Source organism: Dama dama, chromosome 12, assembly GCF_033118175.1.
Source record: "Dama dama isolate Ldn47 chromosome 12, ASM3311817v1, whole genome shotgun sequence".
Classification (NCBI taxonomy): Eukaryota; Metazoa; Chordata; class Mammalia; order Artiodactyla; family Cervidae; genus Dama; species Dama dama.
This window is the reverse complement of record NC_083692.1, coordinates 76,760,952-76,784,111: the sequence shown is the minus strand read 5'-3', so window position 1 is coordinate 76,784,111 and position 23,160 is coordinate 76,760,952. Positions and strand designations below refer to the sequence as shown.

The window sequence follows — 23,160 nt, the reverse complement described above, 5'->3', positions numbered from 1 at the left end:
GGTGTCCAGACCCACCCTAAGTGACGATGGTGAGTACATCTGCCAAGACCATAAAACTACTGTAACTATTAAACTCTGCATTTAAGTATTGTGTCTGTAAATTGGGTTTCCTCAGTAGCTCAGCAGTAAAGGATCTGCCTGCCAATTGAGGAGATGAGAGTTCAATCCCTGGGTCAGGAAGATCCCCTGGAGGAGAAGACAGCAACCCACTCCAGTATTCTTGCCTGGAAAATTCCACGGACAGGGGAGCCTGGCAGCTACAGTGCACAGGATGGCAGAGAGTCAGACTCCACTTAGCAACTGAGCACCAGACACAATACACACAGGCCTAGAAATTATGAAATGACAAGGATTCAGTGTCCTGGCCACACCTCACAGACTGCCCAGCAGTAAAACATCCATCTCTGCCCACCTGCTGTGCCCACCACTGTCCTTCCAGAAAGTCTGCTCCCAGAAGTTGCAGACAGGAGTTCAGCCTGAGAAGATGAGGGGACTCTCTGTCAATGGGCACGACTGTAGCAGGGACACAGAGTGGGGACCAGAGTGGCTCTGCATTCCACTCATGAGCAGAGGAGTGTGGAGATGCTCCTGCTCGCTGAGTGGGTGGTAATTTCTCCTAGTCTCCTGAGCAGGTGAAAAGCCCACTCCCCTATCAAGACAGCCTATTGTAAGAGAACATAAAGACGTCCCCCACGTGTCTGAAGTATGAGTGACTGATGAATTAATTTTCCCTGCTTTTGCTGTTGTTCAGTCCCTAGGCCGTGTCTGACTCTTCACAACCCCAGGAACTGCAGCACGTCAGGCTTCCCTGTCCTTCACGAGCTCCCAGAATTTGCTCAAACTCCTGTCCATTGAGTCAGTGATGCCATCCAACCATCTTATCCTCTGTCACCTCCTTATCCTCTTGCCCTCAATCTTTCCCAGCATCAGGGTCTTCTCCAGTGAATCGGATCTTCACATCAGGTGGCCAAAATACTGGAACTTTAGCTTCAGCATCAGTCCTTCCAATGAATGTTCACGGTTGATAACCTTTAGGATTGACTGCTTTGATCACCTTGCAGTCCAAGAGACTCTGAAGAATCTTCTCCAAAACCACAGTTCAAAAGCATTAGTTCTTCAGCGTTCAGCCTTCTTTATGGTCCAACATTCACATTCATACATGATTACTGGGTAAACCATAGCTCTGACTATAAACACCTTTGTCGGCAAAGTAATGTGTCTGCTTTTTAATACACTGTCTAGGTCTGTCATATCTTTTCTTCCAAGGATCAAGAGTCTTTTAATTTTATGAATGCAGTCACCATCTGCAGTGACTTTGGAGCCCAAGAAAATAAAATGTGTCATTGTTTCCACTTTTTCCCCATCTATTTACCATGAAGTGATGGGACCAGATGTCATAATCTTACATTTTTGAATGTTGAGTTTTACTCCAGCTTTTTCACTCTCCTCTTTCACCCTCATCAAGAGGCTCTTTAGCTTCTCTTTGCTTTCTGCCATTAGAGTGGTATCATCTCCATATCTGAGGTTGTTGATATTTCTCCTGGCAATCTTGATTCCAGCTTGTAAGTTATCCAGCCCTGCATTTCACCTAATGTACTTCACATGTAAGTTAAATAAGCAGGGTGACAATATATAGCCTTGACGTACTCCTTTTCCAAATTTGAACCAGTCCATTGTTCCATGTGCAGTACTAACTGTTGCTTCTTGTCCTGCATACAGGTTTCTTGGGTATTCCCATCTCTTTAAGAAATTTCCAAAAAAAAAAAAAAAAAAAAAAAAATTTCCACAGTTTGTTGTGATCCACACAGTCAAAGGATTTAGCATAGTCAATGAAGCAGAAGTAGACTTTTTTTAATTCCCTTGCTTTTTCCTGTGATCCAGTGGCTTTTGGTAATTTGATCTCTGGTTCCTCTGCCTTTTCTAAACTCAGCTTATACATCTAAAATTCTTGGTTCATGTACTGCTGAAGCATAGCTTGAAGGATTTTGAGCATAATCTTGCTAACATGTGAAATGAGTGCAATTGTATGGTAATTTGAACATTTTTTGGCATTCATTTCCCTGAGATGAGGTTATTAGCAAAGAGAATATCCGGCACCCAGTATGAATACAAACAATACACACAACACCTGCAATATTTACAGAGAGGGCTGCTCTGATCCACAGGGCCCTTGACAGAAGGAATATCTTGTCAGGAAGTTCTCCTCCTGGAACTTACTTAGGCAGCAGCATTTCTGGAGCAACCAGAAGGGATGGAAAAGTCAAGAAAAGAGTGAATAAAGCTCCAGTCACTGAAGATGGAGTGTCTGCAGGTGAAACTGAGCAGGATACACAATCTTGGCCTGAATTTTAAAAACCAGAGGCTAGCTTCCAGGTTGCACAGTCATCCATTAACAATGTGCCTTGGAATTTTCATCAACACATTGTGGAATATTTCAGCATATATAATCTGAATTGTCATCAAAGAGTTAATGTCACTTTAAAGGATTCTATGCCATCTGGGGGCATGTGGATGGGCGGAAAACAGGCATTTTTGGAGAAAAGCGCTTAGGTTCCTCTTTACACTGTCCTGCCCCAGATTCCTCTCTGTAGGGCAACCCAAGAATTCCTAGGTCCAACTGGCTCTGAGGAGCAGACCTGGAAGAACTTTGACAAGACCTCTAGCATAGCACACTGGAGAGAGAAACAACACCCCCTTCCGGGTCTGCCCACAGCCGGAGCCCCATCTGCATCTGGGTTTGTGCTCAGCTCCCCCGGCAGCCCTCCGTCACTGTGTCCCTCAGAGCACAGTAGTACACAGCCGAGTCTGATGCTTGCACTGCCTGTTTCTGCAGGTGGAAGGAGCTGTCCCTCTTCACAAGAGTGGCCTGAAAACCTTCATGCTCTACCTTCTTGTCTGCTGTGAAGCCCTTCAGGAGGAGTTGAGGAGCTTTGTTGAGATGCTGGACATACCAGAAAAGATATACGAATTCGAATATGTGGTCTGGTAAGTGCAGTTCAGGGTCATGAGAGCCCCCTCTGAGACAGTCACTGGGCCTTCTGTCTGGTTCACTGAGTCACCATTGGTCCTTCCTACAAGAGAATCACTTCTTTATTGTAGAAATGTACAGGAGGAGAGTTTTCAGCCACAGAAGAAAAACAAAACTTACCTATAGTTATAGGAAAGTGAAAAATCATTAAGCTTTAGAATAAAATGTTACTTACTGAATATTAAGATGATCAGAAGGACTGAGTGAGTGACAGAATGCATGTTCGCAAAAGAAAACGGTCCTTGTTCCCTGGAATACACCAGTCTAACGAATCTAGTCTCCATCTGGATGTTGCAGAAGCTCCTCACTCAGAAACGGAGAGCCCCTTTCTGCACAGCAGCAATATTCTGTATTTTGGCTGCAAAGTAGGCAAGTGAAACCAGCCAGAACATGAGGAACCGCATCTGAAGGAAGCCTCGCCCTCTGGTGGTGATCGTCAGAATTGCACCACAGTCGAGTCTGACTTCCTCCTGGTAACAGCTTGTGGGATTACATACAGGAGAATGGGACAGGACTCTAAGAAGAGAGTCCTAAACATAAGCGTGCTTAGGGAAATATTCTATTATTACTTCCATAATTTTTTGCATGGCACAGGTATCTCTAGCTTCATAAAAAACCCCAGTTACAATTTCTAGATGGAATAGTCAGAGGTTTCTTCCTTGCATATGACTCCGATTCCCGTGGGTCAGAGAAGGATCCCTCTGTATGGAAAGTGCTTCCTCCTCTCCCCAAGTCATTTCTCTGAAGTAGTTATATTCATGTTGACTCTGTCAACATGCCGTGGAGAAAATTTTATCTAAGGCAGGTGTCAAATATATAGTTAAGTGATAAGGTTATTATCCTGATTTATCATGGAATGACAGATTTGTAAAACACAATAAAAGTAAAATATGTGACTTGTTTTTCACTGATAACAGTAGAGTTGATCTTCTAACTAGAAAACTATTTTTGGACCTTGAACATCAGGTAGCACAGAGATAAGGAAAACAGATGATATGACCACAAACACTGCCCAGCTTACTTCCTGGAGGCAGTTTCTAGGCACCAGTGCATGAGGGATTTACCACAAATAGTGCAGCTGTCTCACTGTGGGATTGAGACAGAATAGGAGAGCGGAGATCCTGAAAAACCTAAAACTTGTGGACCTCTGTACCAGAGAGGAGGAATACTGACAAAAAAAAAAGAGAAAGAGAGAGAAATAAGCGCAAGGCAGGGGTTGGGCGGGAGAGTGGGGGGGAGTTGGACCATCCTGGGTGACAGCAACCTTACACCTTTAGCCTCATGAGGCACAGGTGACCTTACTTAGGTAACCTGGTTCTTGAAACATCTTTTTACCTCTTGTCACATTCTTGCTTTAATTCAACTAAGTATTTTTTTAGAATGTCAAGTTTAGATGCTGAACATATTAGCCAGACACTCTTCATTCCAGAGACATGTGTGTGGTATTTATCTGTCTTCTGTTTATTTATTAGGGATTCAGGAATCTCAATGGAAAGAACTGTTTGCTCAGCGTCTGTCAGCCTGTTTGTCTAGTTCCCTGTGCAATTATTTGAGCTAGTGAAGTGAACCCACCAGAAGATTTAATGGGGTCATTTCATAGCTTGTTCTTTTCTCTAGGATTGAGTTTACTTTATGCAAAGTCTAACCATCATATGGTTAGAAGTCAAAACATTGTTCTTTGGTGACATAAACCATTTTAAGGCTTGGGGACATTGTGGCTGCAGACAGCTGTGAGGGTGCCTTACATGGGCTCTCAGTGTTGTCAATCCAGTAACAATGGCTGTGACTAAGTCAGCTGAACTTGAGAACAGTCTTCTTCAAATGTGCCTTTTTTATCTACTGAGATTGTCTCACCAGTTAAAATGAACTTTGTTAGTTCTTACCAAAACTGGGATCATTTTTAATGCACATCTGATGCTGAGCTGTTCTTTTTGCTTGTTTTGTTCTTTTGTCTGTGCCAGGTCTTAGTTTAGGCTTGTGGGATCTAGTTCCCTGACCAGGGATCGAACCTGGGCCTCCTGCAATGTGAGTGCAGAGTCCCAGTCACTGAACCAACGCTCTCCCTAAAATGAGAATCTTGAGTTGAAGTTATCATGCTGGCAGGACTCTCTGGCTCAGCAGATCACCTAGATTCTCTTGAACTCTTGTGCATTTTCAGGAATCCCTCCAACATTCTTTCTGGAAATTTACAGGGTTGTCTACAACATGGAAACAAAAATGAGACACATTTCCTACCTCAAATGGCTTTCAGTTGATTGAGGAGCAGGTGAGCAAAAAAAAAAAAAAAAAAATCCTATGCTCTGTCTGTACTCCCACTAGCCTGGACCGAAGTACTAGGCCTGAGACCAAAAGCAGAGAACTGAAGCAGTTACTACCAGGGAAATAAAACCTGCTAGAATACTTTTATTTTCCCTCCGTTAAGATTTATTTTTGCTCTTTCATCTCCCTCTCCATTTCTAGGCCTGTTTATTAAGATGTTGAAACCCCAGGGCACAGGGGCCAGCACTCAGTATGCAGGACTCTAGGATGTCAGGGAGGAAGGCAGTGCTCACCTTCAGGTGGGTGTCCAGACCCACCCTAAGTGACGATGGTGACTGCATCTGCCAAGACCATAAAACTACTATAACTATTAAACTCTGCATTTAAGTAGTTGTGTCTATAAATTGAGCTTCCCAGGTGCTAAGTGATACAGAATCTGCCTGCCAACTGAGGAGATGAGGGTTCAATCCTTGGGTGAGAAAGATCCCCTGGAGAAGGGAATAGCAACCCACTCCAGTATTCCTGCCTGGAAAATTCCATGGACAGAGGAGCCTGGTGGGCTACAGTCCACGGCGTCACAAAGAGTCAGACAAAACTTAGCAAATCACACACACCTATAAATTATGAAATGACAATAATTCAGTATTCTGGCCACATCTCACAGACTGCCCGGCAGTGAAACATCCATCTCTTCCCACCTGTGTGCCCACCACTGTCCTTCCAGAAAGTCTGGTCCCCGAAGTTGCAGATGGCATGATTGTATCAGAGACGCAGAGCAGTGACCAAGTGGCTCCGCATCCCGCTCATGAGCAGAGGAGTATGGAGACGTTCCTGCTTTGGGAGTGGGTGATAGTTTCTCCCAGTTTCTTGAGCAGGTGAAAAAGCTCACTCTGCTGCCAAGATAGCTTATTGCAAGAGTGCATAAACACTCTTTCCACGTGTCTGAAATATGACTGATTGATTAATTAATTTTCCCTGTTTTTGTTGCCATTCAGTCCCTAGGTCATGTCTGACACTTTACAACCCCATGAACTGCAACATGCCAGGAGCTTAATCTCTCTTTCCTTGACTTTTCCATCCCTTCTGGTTGCTCCAGAAATGCTGCTGCCTAAGTAAGTTCCAAGAGGAGAGCTTCCGGACAAGATATTCCTTCTGAAGGGCCCTGTGGCTCAGAGCAGCTCACTAAGTAAATATTGCAAGTGTGTGTCCCTCCCTGTCCTTCACTATCTCCCAGAGTTTGCTAAACTCACGTCCATTGAGTCAGTAATGCCATCCAACCATCTTATCCTCTGTCACCTCCTTATCCTCTTGCCCTCAATCTTTCCCAGCATCAGGGTCTTCTCTAGTGAATTGGTACTTCACATCAGGTGGCCAAAATATTGAAACTTCAGCTTCAGCATCAGTTCTTCCAATGAATATTCACAGTTGATATCTGTTAGGGTGGACTGGTTTGATCTCCTTGCATTGCAAGGGACTCTCAAGAGTCTTTTCCAACACCACAGCTAAAAAGCATCAATTCCTTGGCACTCAGCCTTCTTTATGGTCCAACTCTCACATCCATTCATGATTACTGGGAAAACCAGAGCTCTGACTATATGGACCTTTGCTGGTAAACTAATGTCTCTGCTTTTTAACATGCTGTCTAGGTTGGTCATAGCTTTTCTTCGAAGGAACAAGCATCTTTTAATTTCATGGCTACAGTCACCATTTGCAATGATTTTGAAGCCCAAGAAAATTAAATCTGTCACTGTTTCCACATTTTCCCCATCTATTTGCCATAAAATGATGGGACCGGATGCCGTAATCTTAGGTTTTTTAATGTTGAGTTTTAATCCACCGTTTTCACTCTCCTCTTTCACCTGCATCAAGATGTTCTTTAGTTGCTTTTCACTTTCTCCATCAGAGTAGTGTCATCTGCATACCTGAGGTTGTTGATATTTCTCCTGGCAATCGTGATTCCAGCTTTTGAGTCATCCAGCCCTGATTTCACCTGATGTACTCCACATATAAGTTAAATAAGCAGGGTAACAATATATAGCCTTGATGTACTCCTTTCCCAATTTTGAACCAGTCCGTTGTTCCATGTGCAGTACTAACTGTTGCTTCTTGTGCTGCATATAGGATTCTTGGGTATCCCCATCTTTTTAAGAATTTTCCACAGTTTCTTGTGATCCACACAGTCAAAGGCTTTAGTGTAGTCAATGAAGCAGAAGTAGACTTGTTTTTAAAATTCCCTTGCTTTTTCTGTGATCCAGCAGATATTGGATCTGCTCTGGTTCCTCTGCCTTTTCTAAACTCAGCTTATACATCTAAAATTCTTGGTTCATGTACTGCTGAAGCATAGCTTGAAGGATTTTGAGCATAATCTTGCTAACATGTGAAATGAGTGCAATTGTATGGTAATTTGAACATTCTTTGGCATTCATTTCCCTGAGATGAGGTTATTAGCAAAGAGAATATCCGGCACCCAGTATGAATACAAAAAATACACACAACACCTGCAATATTTACAGAGAGGGCTGCTCTGATCCACAGGGCCCTTGACAAAAGGAATACCTTGTCAGAAACTCCCCACTTGGAATTTACTTAGGCAGCAGCATTTCTGGAGCAACCAGAAGGGATGGAAAAGCCAAGGAAAGAGAGAATAAAGCTCCAGTCACTGAAGATGGAGTGTCTGCAGGTGAAACTGAGCAGGATACACAATCTTGGCCTGAATTTTAAAAACCAGAGGCTAGCTTCCAGGTTGCACAGTCATCCATTAACAATGTGCCTTGGAATTTTCATCAACACATTGTGGAATATTTCAGCATATATAATCTGAATTGTCATCGAAGAGTTAATGTCACTTTAAAGGATTCTATGCCATCTGGGGGCATGTGGATGGGCTGAAAACAGGCATTTTTGGAGAAAAGCGCTTAGGTTCCTCTTTACACTGTCCTGCCCCAGATTCCTCTCTGTAGGGCAACCCAAGAATTCCTAGGTCCTTGGCTTGGAGTATCAGAGCTGGAAGTGCTTTGACAGCACCTCTGAGAGAGAAACAACGCCCCCTTCTGGGTCTGCCCACAGCCGGAGCCCCATCTGCATCTGGGTTTGCGCTCAGCTCCCCCTGCAGCCCTCCGTCACTGTGTCCCTCAGAGCACAGTAGTACACAGCCGAGTCTGATGCTTGCACTGCCTGTTTCTGCAGGTGGAAGGAGCTGTCCCTCTTCACAAGAGTGGCCTGAAAACCTTCATGCTCTACCTTCTTGTCTGCTGTGAAGCCCTTCAGGAGGAGTTGAGGAGCTTTGTTGAGATGCTGGACATACCAGAAAAGATACGAATTCGAATATGTGGTCTGGTAAGTGCAGTTCAGGGTCATGAGCGCCGCCTCTGAGACAGTCACTGGGCCTTCTGTCTGGCTCACTGAGTCACCACTGGTCCCTCCTACAAGAAAATCACTTTGTTATAGTAGAAATGCATAGGAGAGGAGTTTTCAGTCAGAGAAGAAAAATAAAACTTACCTATGGTTATAAGTGAAAAATCATTAACATTTAGAATAAAATGTTACTTACTGAATATTAAGATGATCAGAAAAACTGAGTGAGTGGCAGAATGCATGCTGGCAAAAGAAAACGATCCTTGTTCCCTGGAAAACGCCAGTCTAACAAATCTAGCCTGCAGCTGGATGTTACAGAAGCTCCTCACTCAGAAACTGAGAGCCCCTTTCTGTACTGAGGAAATATTCTGATTGTGGCTGCAAAGTAGGCAAGTGAAACCGGCTCCTGAACATGAGGAACCGCATCTGAAGGAAGCCCCGCTCTCTGGTGGTGATCGTGAGGATTGCACTACAGTCTAGTCTGACCTATTCCTCCTGATAACAACTTGTGGGATTATATAGAGGAGAATGGGACAGGACCCTAAGAAGAGAGTCCTAAACATAAGCGTGCTTAGGGAAATATTCTATTATTACTTCCATAATTTTTTGCATGGCACAGGTATCTCTAGCTTCACAAGAAACTCCAGTTACAATTTCTAGATGGAATAGTCAGAGGTTTCTTCCTCTCATATGACTCCGATTCCCATGGGTCAGAGAAGGATCCCTCTGTATGGAAAGTGCTTCCTCCTCTCCCCAAGTCATTTCTCTGAAGTAGTTATATTCATGTTGACTCTGTCAACATGCCGTGGAGAAAATTTTATCTAAGGCAGGTGTCAAATAATGTATAGTTAAGTGATAAGGTTATTATCCTGATTTACCATGGAATGACAGATTTGTAAAGCACAATAAAAATAAAATATGTGACTTGTTTTTCACTGATAACAGTAGAGTTGATCTTCTAACTAGAAAATTATTTTTGGACCTTGAACATCAGGTAGCACAGAGATAAGGAAAACAGATGAAATGAGCACTGACATTGCCCAGCTTACTTCCTGGAGGCAGCTTCTAGGCACCAGTGCATGAGGGATTTACTACAAATAGTGCAGCTGTCTCACTGTGGGATTGAGACAGAATAGGAGAGCGGAGATCCTGAAAAACCTAAAACTTGTGGACCTCTGTACCAGAGAGGAGGAATGTTGACAAAAAAGAGAGAAAGAGAGAGATAAGGGCAAGGGAGGGGTGGGGTGGAGTGGGGAGGAATTTGGACCATCCTGGGTGACAGCAACTTCACACCTTTGGCCTCATGAGGCACAGGTGACCTTAACTAGGTACCTTGGTTCTTGAAACACAAACACTATCATTTATTTCTTGTCACATAGTTGTTTTAATTCAACTGGGTGTTTTTTTTTTAGAACGTCAAGTTTAGATGCTGAATATATTAGCCAGGCACTCGGAGAAGGCAACGGCACCCCACTCCAGTACTCTTGTCTGGAAAATCCCATGGACGGAGGAGCCTGGTGGGCTACAGTCCATGGGGTCGCGAAGAGTCGGACACGACTGAGCGACTTCACTTTCACTTTTCACTTTCATGCACTGGAGACGGAGATGGCAGCCCACTCCGGTATTCTTGCCTGGAGAATCCCAGGGACGGGAGCCTGGTGGGCTGCCGTCTGGGGGTCACACAGATTGGACACGACTGACGTGACTCAGCAGCAGCAGCAGCTTCATTCCAGAGGCATGTGTGTGGTATTCATCTGTCTTCTGTTTATTTGTTTTATTAGGGATTCAGGAATCTCAATGGAAAGAACTGTTTGCTCAGTACCTGTCTGCCCATTTGTCTAGTTTCCTGTGCAATTATCTGGGCTAGTGAAGTGAACCCAGAAGATTTAACGGGGCCATTTCATAGCTTGTTTTCTCTAGGATTGGGTTAACCTTATGCAAAGTAAGACTGTATTATGGTAAGAAGTGAAAACATTGTTCTTTGCTGACATAAACCATTTTAAGGCCTGGGAACGTTGTGGCTGCAGACAGCTGTGAGGTTGCCTTACACAGGCTCTCAGGGCAGTGCTGTCAACCCAGGAACAATGGCTGTGACTTTTAGTTTAATTAAGTTTGACTTGTTTATTTTTGTTTTTATTTCCAATACCCTAGGGAGTGGGTCAAAGAGGATCGTGCTGTGATGTATGTCAAAGAGTGTACTGCCTATGTTTTCCTCTAAGAGTTTTATGGATTCTGGCCTTACATTTAAGTCATTAATCCACTTTGAGTTTATTTTTGTGTATGGTGTTTGTTTGGAAAGGTTCTAGTGTCATCCTTTTACCTATAGGCTTCCAATTATCTTCCAATTAAAAATAAATTTTTCTAAATGGCAATGACCAAGTCAGTTGAACACAAGAGCAATCTTCTTCAAATGATACCTATTAACGGACATAGAATTTCTCAACAGTAAAAATGACCTGTTTTTCTAAAATTAGGGTATTTTTTTAATGCACAACTGTTTGCTGAGTTGTTCTGTTTTGTTTTTGCTTTCGGCTGTGCTGGGTCTTAATTTCGGCTTGTGAGATCTAGTTCTCTGATCAAGGATCATACTCAGGACTCCTGCACTGGGAGCGCAGAGTCCTATACCCTGGTCCAAAGTTCCCCCTAAAATTAGGATCTTGAGTCAAGTTATCATGCTGGTAGGACTCTCTGGCTCAATGGATCACTGAGGTTCTTTAAACTTTGGTGCATGTTCACGAATCCCTAGGCTCCAGCATTCATTCTGGAAATTTACAGAGTTGTCTACAACATGGAAACCAAAACCAGATGTAATTCCTATTTCAAACTGCTTTCAGTTGACTGAGGAGCAGGTAAAAAAAAAAAAAAAAAAATCCTCTGCCCTGTCTGTAGTCCCAGGAGCCCAGACCCAGAGATGTGGAATGAGGGATCAGACCAGAAGTAGAGAGCTGACTCAGTTACCACCAGGGTAATAAAACTTGCTTGGACACTTTTCTTTCACTGTTCATATTTAGCTTTGTTTTTAATCTCCCTTTCCCTTCCTAAGCCCTGTTCATCAAGATGTTGAAGCCCCAGTGCTCAGGTGTCTAATACCCAGTGTGCAAGACTGTTTGGAGGAAATCTGTGTTTACCTTCAGGTGAGTGTTCAGACATCGCCCCTGTTAAATAAGGATGGAGACTATATCCTCCAGGAATATTAAACCATTATAACTATTAAATTCTGCATTTTTATAGTTGTGCCTATAAATTATAAAATGACAATGATTCAGTGTTTATGCCACATCTCCTAGACTCCCCAGAAATAAAACATATATCTCTTTTCACCTTCTGTGTCCCCCGCTGAGCTTACAGAAAGTCTGGTCCCAAAGTTGCAGACAGGAGTTCGGCCTGCAGAGATGCAGACAGTACACTCTGTGCAATGGGCCCAATTGTAGCAGAGATGCAGAGCACTGCCCCAAGTGGCTCCACATTCCTGCTCATGAGCAGAGGAGCGAGGGGAGATGTTCTTGCCTTGGGAGGGGGTGATACTTTCTCCTAGTTTCTTGGAGCATGTGAAAAACTCACTCCACTCCAATGGCAGTCTGCCTTCAAACTGGATACAGGATGGGAATATCCTCTTTGCCAGTGATCACATCATCTTAGGGAAAATTAATTCATCAATCAATCATGTTTCAGATATATTGAAAAAGTGTTTAAAATAAAAACAGGAATAATCCCTCCTTAACTTACAGAGATATTGTGTCTCACAAGTTATCCAATAGCAATATTTTTTTTTCAGGTGAAAAAATGTCATTTCTTCATTATCTTTTATCATGACATGTGGAACTTTGCTGTATGTTTATTAACTGTGTGCAAGGCTGAAACCAAATCAGTTTGAAGGCTGTAGTGAATATTGATCATGTCTTAGAGCATTTTTTCATTGATCTGTCAACAAATATGGGAGAATACGCCTTCAGTTATATAGTCAGGGGAATTAAAGTGGCCCTGCCTGGCCCTGAGAAGGGCACTTTTATGTTGAACATAAGTCACCTGCTCTTCTCTGTCAGGACCAGGGACTTGTCCAGAGGGGCTGCTGAGGGTGGGAACATTGACCACAGGCGACATTTCTAGCAGTGCCAGCATGGCCCTGGCTTTTCACTGAGCTTTGGTTCCTTTCTTGAAAAATAAAGAGAAATTTTGTGTTGTAAAAAAATGACATGAATGAAAATCTGATGTAGGTACTGAAAGAAACTCTGCCTTTTATATTAATAATGGTCATCAGTGAGTGATCCCTGCTGTATCAAGATGCCATAATATATACCTGTGCTTAAAATTTTATTTATATAAAACACACAGGCAAGTGTGTATATAAAATTTAATTTTATAATGATTTTAAACAGATAGAGATATATAGATGATTTTGATTCTTAAGTCCAAGAAGTAGGTTCTATTATTGCCATTTTACATACTAAGAAACTGATGCACAGAGAGGCTAAGGAGTACCTCAGAAGTCGTGCTGTGATGAAGATGACAGGGTTTGAATCTGGCTAATTTCAATTCATCATTTTATTAAGGATAATATCAAATGTATACAAAAGTGTTCAAGATGAAAGAACAAAGTCGGTGCCTGCCTTCCCCCCTGCCTGCATTCCTCTCCCTTTCCCTCCTCCCTCTCCTGTCCAGCGACACAGAACAGTATTTCTGATGCGTTAAAGGTCGGTGACTTCCCGTGTCACTCTACTCTCTTCCTGCGCCCATGGCTTCTTATCACTCTAACACTGTGAAGCAATGTGAGAAGCATTTTGATAACTTCTACAACATCGAATAGTCCTTTCTTAACTAAGGGAGGGGTGAATAATTAAGAATTCAAAAAGGATAGTGAACTAAGTACCCCTGTGAGGTTAGTAAAATTTTGGAAAGGACTTCCCTGGTGGCGCAGACGGAAAAAATATCTGTCTGCAATACAGGAGACCTGGGTTCAGTCCCTGGGTCGGGAAGACCCCCTGGAGGAAAAGTGGCAGCTCACTCGAGTATTCCTGCCTGCGGACTCCCACACACAGAGGAGCCTGCGGGCTCCAGCCCACGGGCCGCAGAGGAGTTGTACACGACTAAGCGACTAACGTTAACTCAACAGCAGCTTCATAACGAACCTCCACACGTTACAGACGAGGAAACAGAAAGTCACAGCGAACACCTGCTTAAGGCCACACAGTCTGTGCTGTGATGTCCTTTTTGCCTGCTATCCGGTACTGGATACCACTCAGCCCCCTGGGACATGAGCTCCATAAAAGTGGAAATCACATCTGTCTTGACAACTAGTGTTTTCCCAGTGCTTACCAGAAAACTAAGAATTAATGAATACCATACTGAAATTTCTCACCGGGATCCATGCTGTGTTGATAAAAATGAGAGGGAAAAAAAGTATATTTCCATGAGATGTTAATTCACATGATTCATGTGAATCATGCCAGGTTGAAAGGGAATCTTTCCAGATCAAATCCATCTGTTAATACACTTCCAAGTATTAAAATAATCTTTTTCAAAATGTCAGATTATGGTTTTATTATTGATTTTATTATTTTCCTGTGATCAGTCAATTTCTGCTTTATCTTTAATTCCTTCACTTTGATTTCTTTTATTTTGTTTTATTGTTCATACTAATTTCTTGAGTTACATACTATAGTTATTTAATCTAAATAACATTTTTGTACTTGGAAGAAAATTAAAAATAAAAAAGAAAGTTAAATTAATTATGCATAGAGACATGAACATGTAGGAATATATAGAGAGAAATTTGTTTGAAGATAAGGTAAAAACTAAAATATCAAGAAAAATACTAAAAGTCCTTTACAAACTGAGAAAATTTGCCTAGTAGTCACCTTAGAAAGTAAATATGAGTACCATGGACTCACACCAAACAGACCTAAATCAAACTAATTCAGAAATACTATAAAACAGTGTGGTCTATAAAAAGAGACATCATTCTGAGAGGACCTTCATTATTGAAAACAATGCCTATAACATAATTGAAGGAATCCAGAATATGTTAACCCAAATTATGCCTCTTTGACATAAAAATTATTTTGAGTAAATGCAGGAAAGGATCCCCTTTTTCTGCCTAAAAGCATTAAATAAATTCTTTTTTTGAAGAGAGATTCTATAATGGCACCAAGGCTCTTTGTATTCAAGAAAGATGGGGATACACAGGGGGTAAGTGGACTATCACTAGCCCATGGTCTTGTCAGTTCTTCACAGATTTATTGTTTCTTCATCCACAAGTATAAAAACTATCCCTGCTCTGGGTGCTTCTTCAGATCTTCATTTTCTTGTGAAGGCTCCCATGTACATGTACAAATTTAACAAAATTTGCATGCTTTTCTCCTCTAATCTGTCTTAGGTCAGTTTAATTCCTAGGCCTAACCAGGGACACAAAGAGGGTAGAGGAGAATTTTTCTTCATCCACACAATATATAATCCATAAATATTTATTGAAAATTTGATCTGAAAAACCAACAATTCACACATACTTTTACTGATTTTTTCATCATATGTTTCTGAACTTCCTTAGCCAATTCTTCTAGCTCAATCTGATCACCAAATGGCAAATATTTTATGTGGCTGTTCTTTCTTTCCAATCTTTGGCTAAAAATGCTATATGTCTACCTTCAAGACAATGACTCAGGAATAAAGGTGCTTTTGATGATAGCTCTGAACACGGTCTATGAACCTAGAGAGGTATTTTCTCAGGGTGAGTGTCTTCCCTCCAACCCTACACCTGTACTGTCGTCCAAGCCACTTCCGTCTCTGCTGCCAATTCCCTGCCCTGGTCCCCACAGCAGGTGGAGCAGAGCCCTAGGTTTTGGTACAAGCCCCTCCTACGAGCGTCTCACTGTGGGCTCTCTCAGTGCACAGAAATACACTGCAGAGTCCTCCAGCTGTGAAGCTGAGATGACAAGTGTGATGGATTTGCTTGCTTTCTGGAAATTCAATGAGTAGCGACCTTCTGTGGCATTTTCCTTGCTATGAGAATCCTGACGAAGGAGAAAAATCACTGCCCCACTGCTGGGCTGCTTGTACCAGAATAGACTATAACTTAAATCACTGGCGTCATATGTGCAGTCCAGGGTCACAGCCTCCTTCTCCTGTACTAACATTGGTTCTGGGTCTTGAGTTACCTTCTGGGCAATAATGGGTCCTAAAGGGGAAAAAAAATAGAATCAGAACTTTAGGAATAAGTGGTGGGGAATAAAGAAATCCTATTTTAGATCCTACTACCCCTTCTTCCCAGGGTACCCATAAGACTGTCTGTTCCCCCAGTCCTTAGGTCACAAAGGAGTCACCATCCCACCGGGACCATCCTTACCTAAACACAGTGAAGCCATGACCACCTTCAGAAGGCTGGAGAGAAGCATGTTTCAGCTCTTCCACTAGATGGAAAATATCTTCTTCTTCAATGTCAAGGGTGTGCCAGGTGAGATGAGCCTGACAGGGTGAGGGAAGGATTGCTGGGTGTGTGCTGCTGCAGCTCCACAACAGGAAGCAGGGGTTTCCTGGAGTCGCAAGTTGATGTGGGCATGTCAGCTTCTCTGTGGACCAGGTGAGAGTCTCACTCAACCCAAACTTCCTTTTGCATTAACCAGCTCTTCAGTTGATATCAATTACATCTGAAAATAAAAACAAGTTAAATCTAATATTGCAGCGAAGATTGATGACCCCACCAATGTTGTGTTCAGTCATTGCACCTGTGAAGGAATTGAGTAGGTAGCTCTTATTTTAAAATATTATATGTAATACATTATGGAAACAGTGTAAGATATAATAAGCATGCATCCTCACAGCTATGCATGTTGTTCTTCAATCTAAGGTAGAAATAAACCATTTAAAAATAAGAAGGGAAAGCTGTTTGGACTAACTATTGTAACTTTATGGTTCTTCTTGCTGTTAAGACACTATTTCTCTTCATTATCAATGTTCAGTTGCCTGTCTTGCAGTCAAAAGCAAAAATATCTAATCACAATTGGCTGAAGAATTTAGGCTGAAGTTGCTCAGATTAAGGGGCTTCCTGGTGCCTCAGACAGTAAAGAAACTGCCTGCAATGCAGGAGACCCAAATTTGATCCCTGGGTCGAGAAGATCCCCTGGAGGAAGGCACAGCAACCCACTCTAGTATTCTTGCCTGGAGAATTCCTTGGACATAGAAGCCTAACAGGCTACAGTCCATGGGGTTGCAAAGAGTTGAACATAACTCAGCAAATGGCTTCCCAGGTGGTGCTGGGGGAAAGAACCCATCTGCCAATGTAGGAGACTGGCAGGCTACAGTCCATAGGGTCACAGAGGCAGAAGTGACTGAAGTGACTCAGCACACACGGACACTCACACTGAGTCCTATCACAGAGGTCCCCTACTCTTCTCCGTTAGTTTTTACAGCCCAGCTCTACTCATTCATAAAGGCCATTTAGACACCAGAGTTTGGTCATCAGGTTATCAAATCTTTGAAATTACATTTTCTCCTTTACTTCAGTTGAAACCCTAAATGAACCACAGTAAGCTTCTATATTCCCTATGCCCATTTCTATGGAGAACATATCATGCTGCTGCTGCTAAGTTGCTTCAGTAGTGTCCGACTCTGTGCGACCCCATAGACGGCAGCCCACCAGGCTCCTCTGTCCCTGGGATTCTCCAGGCAAGAATATTGGAGTGGGTTGCCATTTCCTTCTCCAATGCATGAAAGTGAAAAGTGAAAGTGAAGTCGCTCAGTTGTGTTTGAGGCTTCGTGATCCCATGGACTGTAGCCTACCAAGATCCTCCATCCATGGGATTTTCCAGGCAAGAGTACTGGAGTGGGTTGCCATTTCCTTCTCTAGGTGACCTCATATACCTACAAGGGACTGTGATTGCAGTATTATTGACGATAATGAAACTTTTTCTCTGCATATGTATGTTAAAAGTAAGGCCGTGCTCTAGGAATATTATTCAACATCATGGTGAATAACAAAGACCCCTGGCCTATTATTCTACCTCTTGATACAGTATCCAAAGATTATCAGCCTTGTCTCAAAATAACAGCAGCCTCAGCTAAACTGGTTGAAGTGTTATCACATCTTGCTCTAAAATCTCCATTAAATCTGATGGTACCACATGCAGTACAAACAGCTCTGCTCTCTGAGTTATACACTATAACTCTCTGAAAACACCCAACATTTTCATGTCAGTTGGCTGAATAAATATGAAATAGTACTAATTTCTCCTCCCATTATTCAACTGGAATCTATTTCTCAATCAAAGGACTCTTATGATTGCACTTCTGCCATTTAAGAAGTGTCCGTGTCCAGAACAGATCTTTCAGATATTCTTATAGAAAATTCTTCATAATAAGTATTTAATCTCAAAAATTGAAAGGGACAATACCAGGCTATTTATGCAATAATTACTCCAGACCTCTTTATAAAACTCAATCCTTAGGGGAAGTATAATTAATTCAAGTAGCTGAACTTGTGCATCTCTCTTGGGCAGGTCAATTTACAAAAGAAAAAATATTATATTCAGTGTTGGTCAGTAGGTTTTGAATGCAGTTCAAGCTTCCAAATACAACAGAGACAATGAGATTTCCTAAATCTCTGACTTTTCTTAGTCTCGGCATATGTCTTATGCACTCCAATTAAAATGAACACTAAATACATGAATTATTTGATGTCATCATGCTAATCAAAGAAATTTTGTTATAAAGACAAAGTCTCTCAGCATGAAAGATTCTGCAGAGAGTATTGGGGAAAAAATGGTCGAGCAGATTATCACATTAAACATAACTTTCTGAGTAAAGTCCTTATGCAAGAACCTCTTCTAGAACATAAAGGCAAATCCACAGAAAGGCTCAAAAATTTCATCTTAGGTTCAGTATGCCAGACACTGATTTTGTAAGGAATGACTAGGAATGATTGATTTGTTTGATCCATGAGCACAAAATATATCAAAGCCAAGAGAGCTGTCTGGTGAAGCCAAATGATCTCCATTGAACTCTTATTCAAATCCTTGAGACATGGCATTGGAGAAAATATTGGCTGCAACATTAAAAAAAAACATTGTGAGAAAACTTTTCTAGATTGGTAGATACTGGGGTCAGCTCATGCATTTCTTGGAACCCACAAAATCCCATAAAATTTGTAAAAGTCGATTATGAGCTAGAATACTATACCAAGGAAATATTTGGGTATTTCCAAAAGAAATTTAAACAATTTCACATCTCCATAGGTTATGAGTATGTACTAGTAACAGCATGTTTATTCTTCGCATGGGTTGAAGCAATCTTTTGATAAACCACAGCACTCACCATACTTAAAAATGAACTTGATGCAGTGTTTACTACCTGTGTCATTTCTAATTGTATCTATATAAGGAAGCAAGTTTCTCTGAGATAGTTATATAAAGTTTTGCCCTCACTCAGAAATTTTACTACTCTTATTGTCCCTCTATCTTCTGAAAAAGTGGAAAGAACAAATGGAATACTAGAACTGAAATGAATTACAGTATCAGACACCCTCAAACTACTGTGGCCTAATACATTATTAGTAGTATTACTAATAATTACTAATTACTAATACATAATTAGTAATTAATACATTAATTAGTCTTGGCCCCCATGGCCCTGCTTTCTTCCCCCACAAAGTCACACGTTGTCTCACTACCAGCTGGTCCCTGATATGCCCAGGTAATTCACAAGGGCCCAAATCACACATATTCCAATCCTTCACCAACTGAACTAAATAAATAAACCCACTATAATCAGTCCTTTCATCACAGGCACAGGTTGATTTCCTAGGCTTTCATTTAATCAGTTTTTTCATGACAACCTGGGTGACCAAGTGCTGGCAAAATACCCAGAGAAAAACTGCCATTGAACTTGTGGAAATGACTTTAATATGTTCCATTTGTTATCAGTTCGGCAGGTAAAGTACAAGAAGTTGATCCTTTATCGCAAGTGTACCAACTACTGCAACATCATGCATCCCTAACTGACAAGAATTATAAAGTTACTTACATTAGAGGTATTAAACCGAAGTTCTCCTGAGAATGATCAGAAGCAGATAGTCCATAGAAGATGGGTCGACCCACGATCCTTGAAAGAAATATACAACTGCCTAAAGTGTATATCTCCATCCAAGACCACTAGAGAATTCTCTAAGATGTCTGGAACCACTGTTTGTCACACTACCATTTGCATTCTTCTATTTTTCATCTTTTTAGTGGTACTTGCCCACTTTAACACTAGTGTGTTATATATTTATGATTTCCCCTACTTTATGATTTTCTCCTACCAATAAAATAACTTACTAACATATTGGCTTCACTTGAAGCAGTAACCATCCTAATACTATAATTTGGTTCAACAAGCCCATTGATTGTGCAACAATGTTAAAGAATTGTTGGAGATGTTATTTAGCGTCAACTCCTGTAAACACCAAATAATAAACATACCCCAATTAGTACTACTAAAGTGAAATTTGACCAATAAAATTTGTCTTAAAAGTATTAGAAAAATTCATAATGGAGTTGGTACAGTTAGCTTTGCATGAAGAATATGTCTTAACTTGGTTATTAGTTGGTCCAACACTCCAGTGAACCTGCTCATTATCAGTTGCCAAAATGTTTCTTTTGTAGAAATACAAATAAAATTTCTAAAGGAATTCAAACACTTGAAATGATGAGTTATTTATGTAAAATAACTTAAAAGTTCAAAACATCTGGGTTAAAAATTAGTGAGAGCGGTGGCAGGGAAAGTGATCATTCACATGCCTAGTACCATGTGCTCCACCTCACAAAGATGCAGACTGCTCAAAAGGTTTTTAATTGTATGACTTTACTCATATGGGGCTTCCCTCATAGCTCAGTTGGTAAAGAATCCTCCTGCAATGCAGGAGACCTCAGTTCAATTCCTGGGCTGAGAAGATCCACTGGAGAAGGGATAGGCTACCCATTCCAGTATTCTTGGGCTTCCCTTGTGGCTCAGCTAGTAAAGAATCTGCCCTTCAATGTGGGAGACCTGGGTTCAGTCCCTGGGTTGGGAAGATCCCCTGGAGAAGGGAAAGTCTACCCACTCCAGTATTCTGGCCTGGAGAGTCAGACACAACTGAGCAACTTTCACTTATTCATATAAAATTCCTGAAAAGATAAAAATATAAAATCAAGGTTTGCATGGAGTTAATTTAGGTCACGGTGTGACTACAAAATTATACCACAAGGGAATTTGATTAAAAGACACAACTCTCCCTTCTAACTTACATGAGAGTAAATGTGAACACTAATAACATTTTGCAGAGAAGAATAGATTTGTGAGCCTAATTCTCAAATTATATTCTTGAATAAACCACTTTCTATTTTGATTTCCCTCAAACATACAAAAATATATATGCTCCATCACTGGGCTCTAAAGAAAACCCAAGTCACATTTTCAATAAGAAAGTAGTCAGAATATATAGAAAGGGCAGTCCAATTTTGCCAGAAATATAGAAAGAAAATTTTAAATATAATTGTGAGAAAAATCTCTCATGAAGCCATTAAAAAGTTATTGCTAGAGATGAAGACAATGAAACTGAAAATACTCATTTCAAGATATAATATTAAGTGGAAAAAATCAGAATTCTAATCATACTAGAACTTAAAAAGAGAGTAAATAAAATATTAGCAATAAATTATCTGGATGCAGAATTATAAATTTTACAACATTTTTGTATTAGACACATTTTGTACATTTAGAATATAATTTTTACAATAAGTGAAAAATAACATACATAATTTTTGAAACACAAGCGTTAAGAACCCATGCATAATAAGAATGTAGTATTGTTCCCAAGCATTCATTTATAGAAGAGGAGTCTGATAGAAAATATAAAGTCATTTTTAAAGCCTGAATTTTAAAATAAAACCTAACTCCCTTCAAGAATTCAGTAAGCAATAGTCATCCAACAGAATGTGTTTTAACACTTTCTGCATCATATGAAACCTAATCTTCTTATTCTATGTTTTTCATGTCTGATACGTTAGTTTCCACTTGTAGAGAAACACTTTGGCAAATGCTATAACTTGAAGGTTGTGCCAAAGGTAGGGGGCTGCCCCAGTCGCAGGTTTCAGTACAGATAGCGGGTGCCTGGGAAGCACTGTGTCCTTGCTGCACAGAAGTAGACAGCTGAGTCTCCAGGTTCAGTGGTGGTGATGTGCAGGGAGAGATGTTTGGCCGTCTTATTCAATAAAACAGTCAGTCTCTGGCCTTCATTTTTACCCATATTTGAACGAATGTCTATAAGGAGCTGGGGACCTTTTCCAGGTTCTTGCTTATACCAAGGGAAGTAGCTTGAGGCAACATCTGTATAAGTACAGGTGATAAAACAGCTGTTTCCCTCCTGGACATTCAGGGTAGAAGGACTCTGCTCCACCTCATTTCCCAGGCTGACACCTATGGAGAAAGCAGAAGTCAGAGAAAGGAGAAGGGTTGTCAGATTTTACTTTTCCTTTTCTACAATAACTAGAAGAAACCTGAATAAAGTCAGTCTTGGCATCTAAAGAATATCTATGAATACACTCTATTTCCCTTAAACCCTCAACTCACAGTCCAGCTGCAGCCACAAGAATGTGATTAAAGCTCCAATGGGTGTCTTCATTGTTTTCCCCATTTAGGATTAATTGTGGATCTGCAGTCTCCAGCCAGAAGAGTTGCTTCTATTACCAAGTGCCCCCTTCTTTCCTAGCAGTCATAGTGGTTTCTCACATTGTCTACCCAGCCAATAATAAAAAGGCACTGCTTCTGCTCTAAGCCTATTCATTCAGAACCCACTCAAATGAACCTGCCACATGTTCTGATCAGCAGAGGCGCACCACCTCTAGAGGTGGTCACATCTCTAGCTACTGAACTCTCTGGTTAAACATTCTTCTCATATGTGCTTATGAGGTACTCGGATGCATAAAAAGAGCATGAGATTAAACAAATTCGGTGTATATCAGAGAGTAAATGCACAGTAAGGATGTAGAGATTAAGATTTAAATCTCTGCACAGGATTGAGTCACTGTTAATAAGTCAGAAGAAGGTAAATGCTGTTGCCATTTATTCAGGTTTGAAATCAGGAAAGCACCATGAGTTACTCTCTTAAACAAAGAAAATATAAAATCTTCCTTTTCAGCCAAATCTAACATCTCTACTTGTCTGTTTCTGTAATGGAGAAAGAAATCTTTGTGAAAGGAACATGAAAATCAAAGAGCAGAGAAGATCATTTGATATTTCAAAGATCTACTAACTCAACCTCTGCTCCTCTAAGCTGGTCTCACCCATGACCTTGCTATTCCCAGAGAATTGGCAGTACCATCAGATTGTGTTGATTTACAATGAGAAATCGGGCATTCTTTAAAAAATCTATTCCTATTGCTTATGTGGATTATATTCTGCAAAGTATTGAGAGAAAGTAAAAATCCTCATAAAACATCAGGCTGCAGATTCAGAAAATAACCATATGTAAATTTATACTACAGATGTTTTTACTCTCTGATATCAAAAGTTAT

At 41.1% G+C, this 23,160-nt stretch overlaps 1 pseudogene and 2 gene segments (V, D, J or C); all 3 read right to left on the bottom strand.

Annotated features, from left to right (window-relative positions):
- Positions 1–2,743: 2,743 nt before the first annotated feature.
- On the bottom strand, positions 2,744–8,953 carry LOC133066958 (T cell receptor alpha variable 18-like; annotated as a pseudogene).
- Positions 8,954–15,492: 6,539 nt separating this feature from the next.
- Positions 15,493–16,117, bottom strand: LOC133066957 (T cell receptor alpha variable 14/delta variable 4-like). The segment is given in 2 exon segments: positions 15,493–15,812; positions 15,981–16,117. Coding segments are annotated over 2 exon segments (369 nt in total).
- Positions 16,118–21,737: 5,620 nt separating this feature from the next.
- On the bottom strand, positions 21,738–22,268 carry LOC133066956 (T cell receptor alpha variable 13-1-like). The segment is given in 2 exon segments: positions 21,738–22,063; positions 22,217–22,268. Coding segments are annotated over 2 exon segments (378 nt in total).
- Positions 22,269–23,160: the final 892 nt, after the last annotated feature.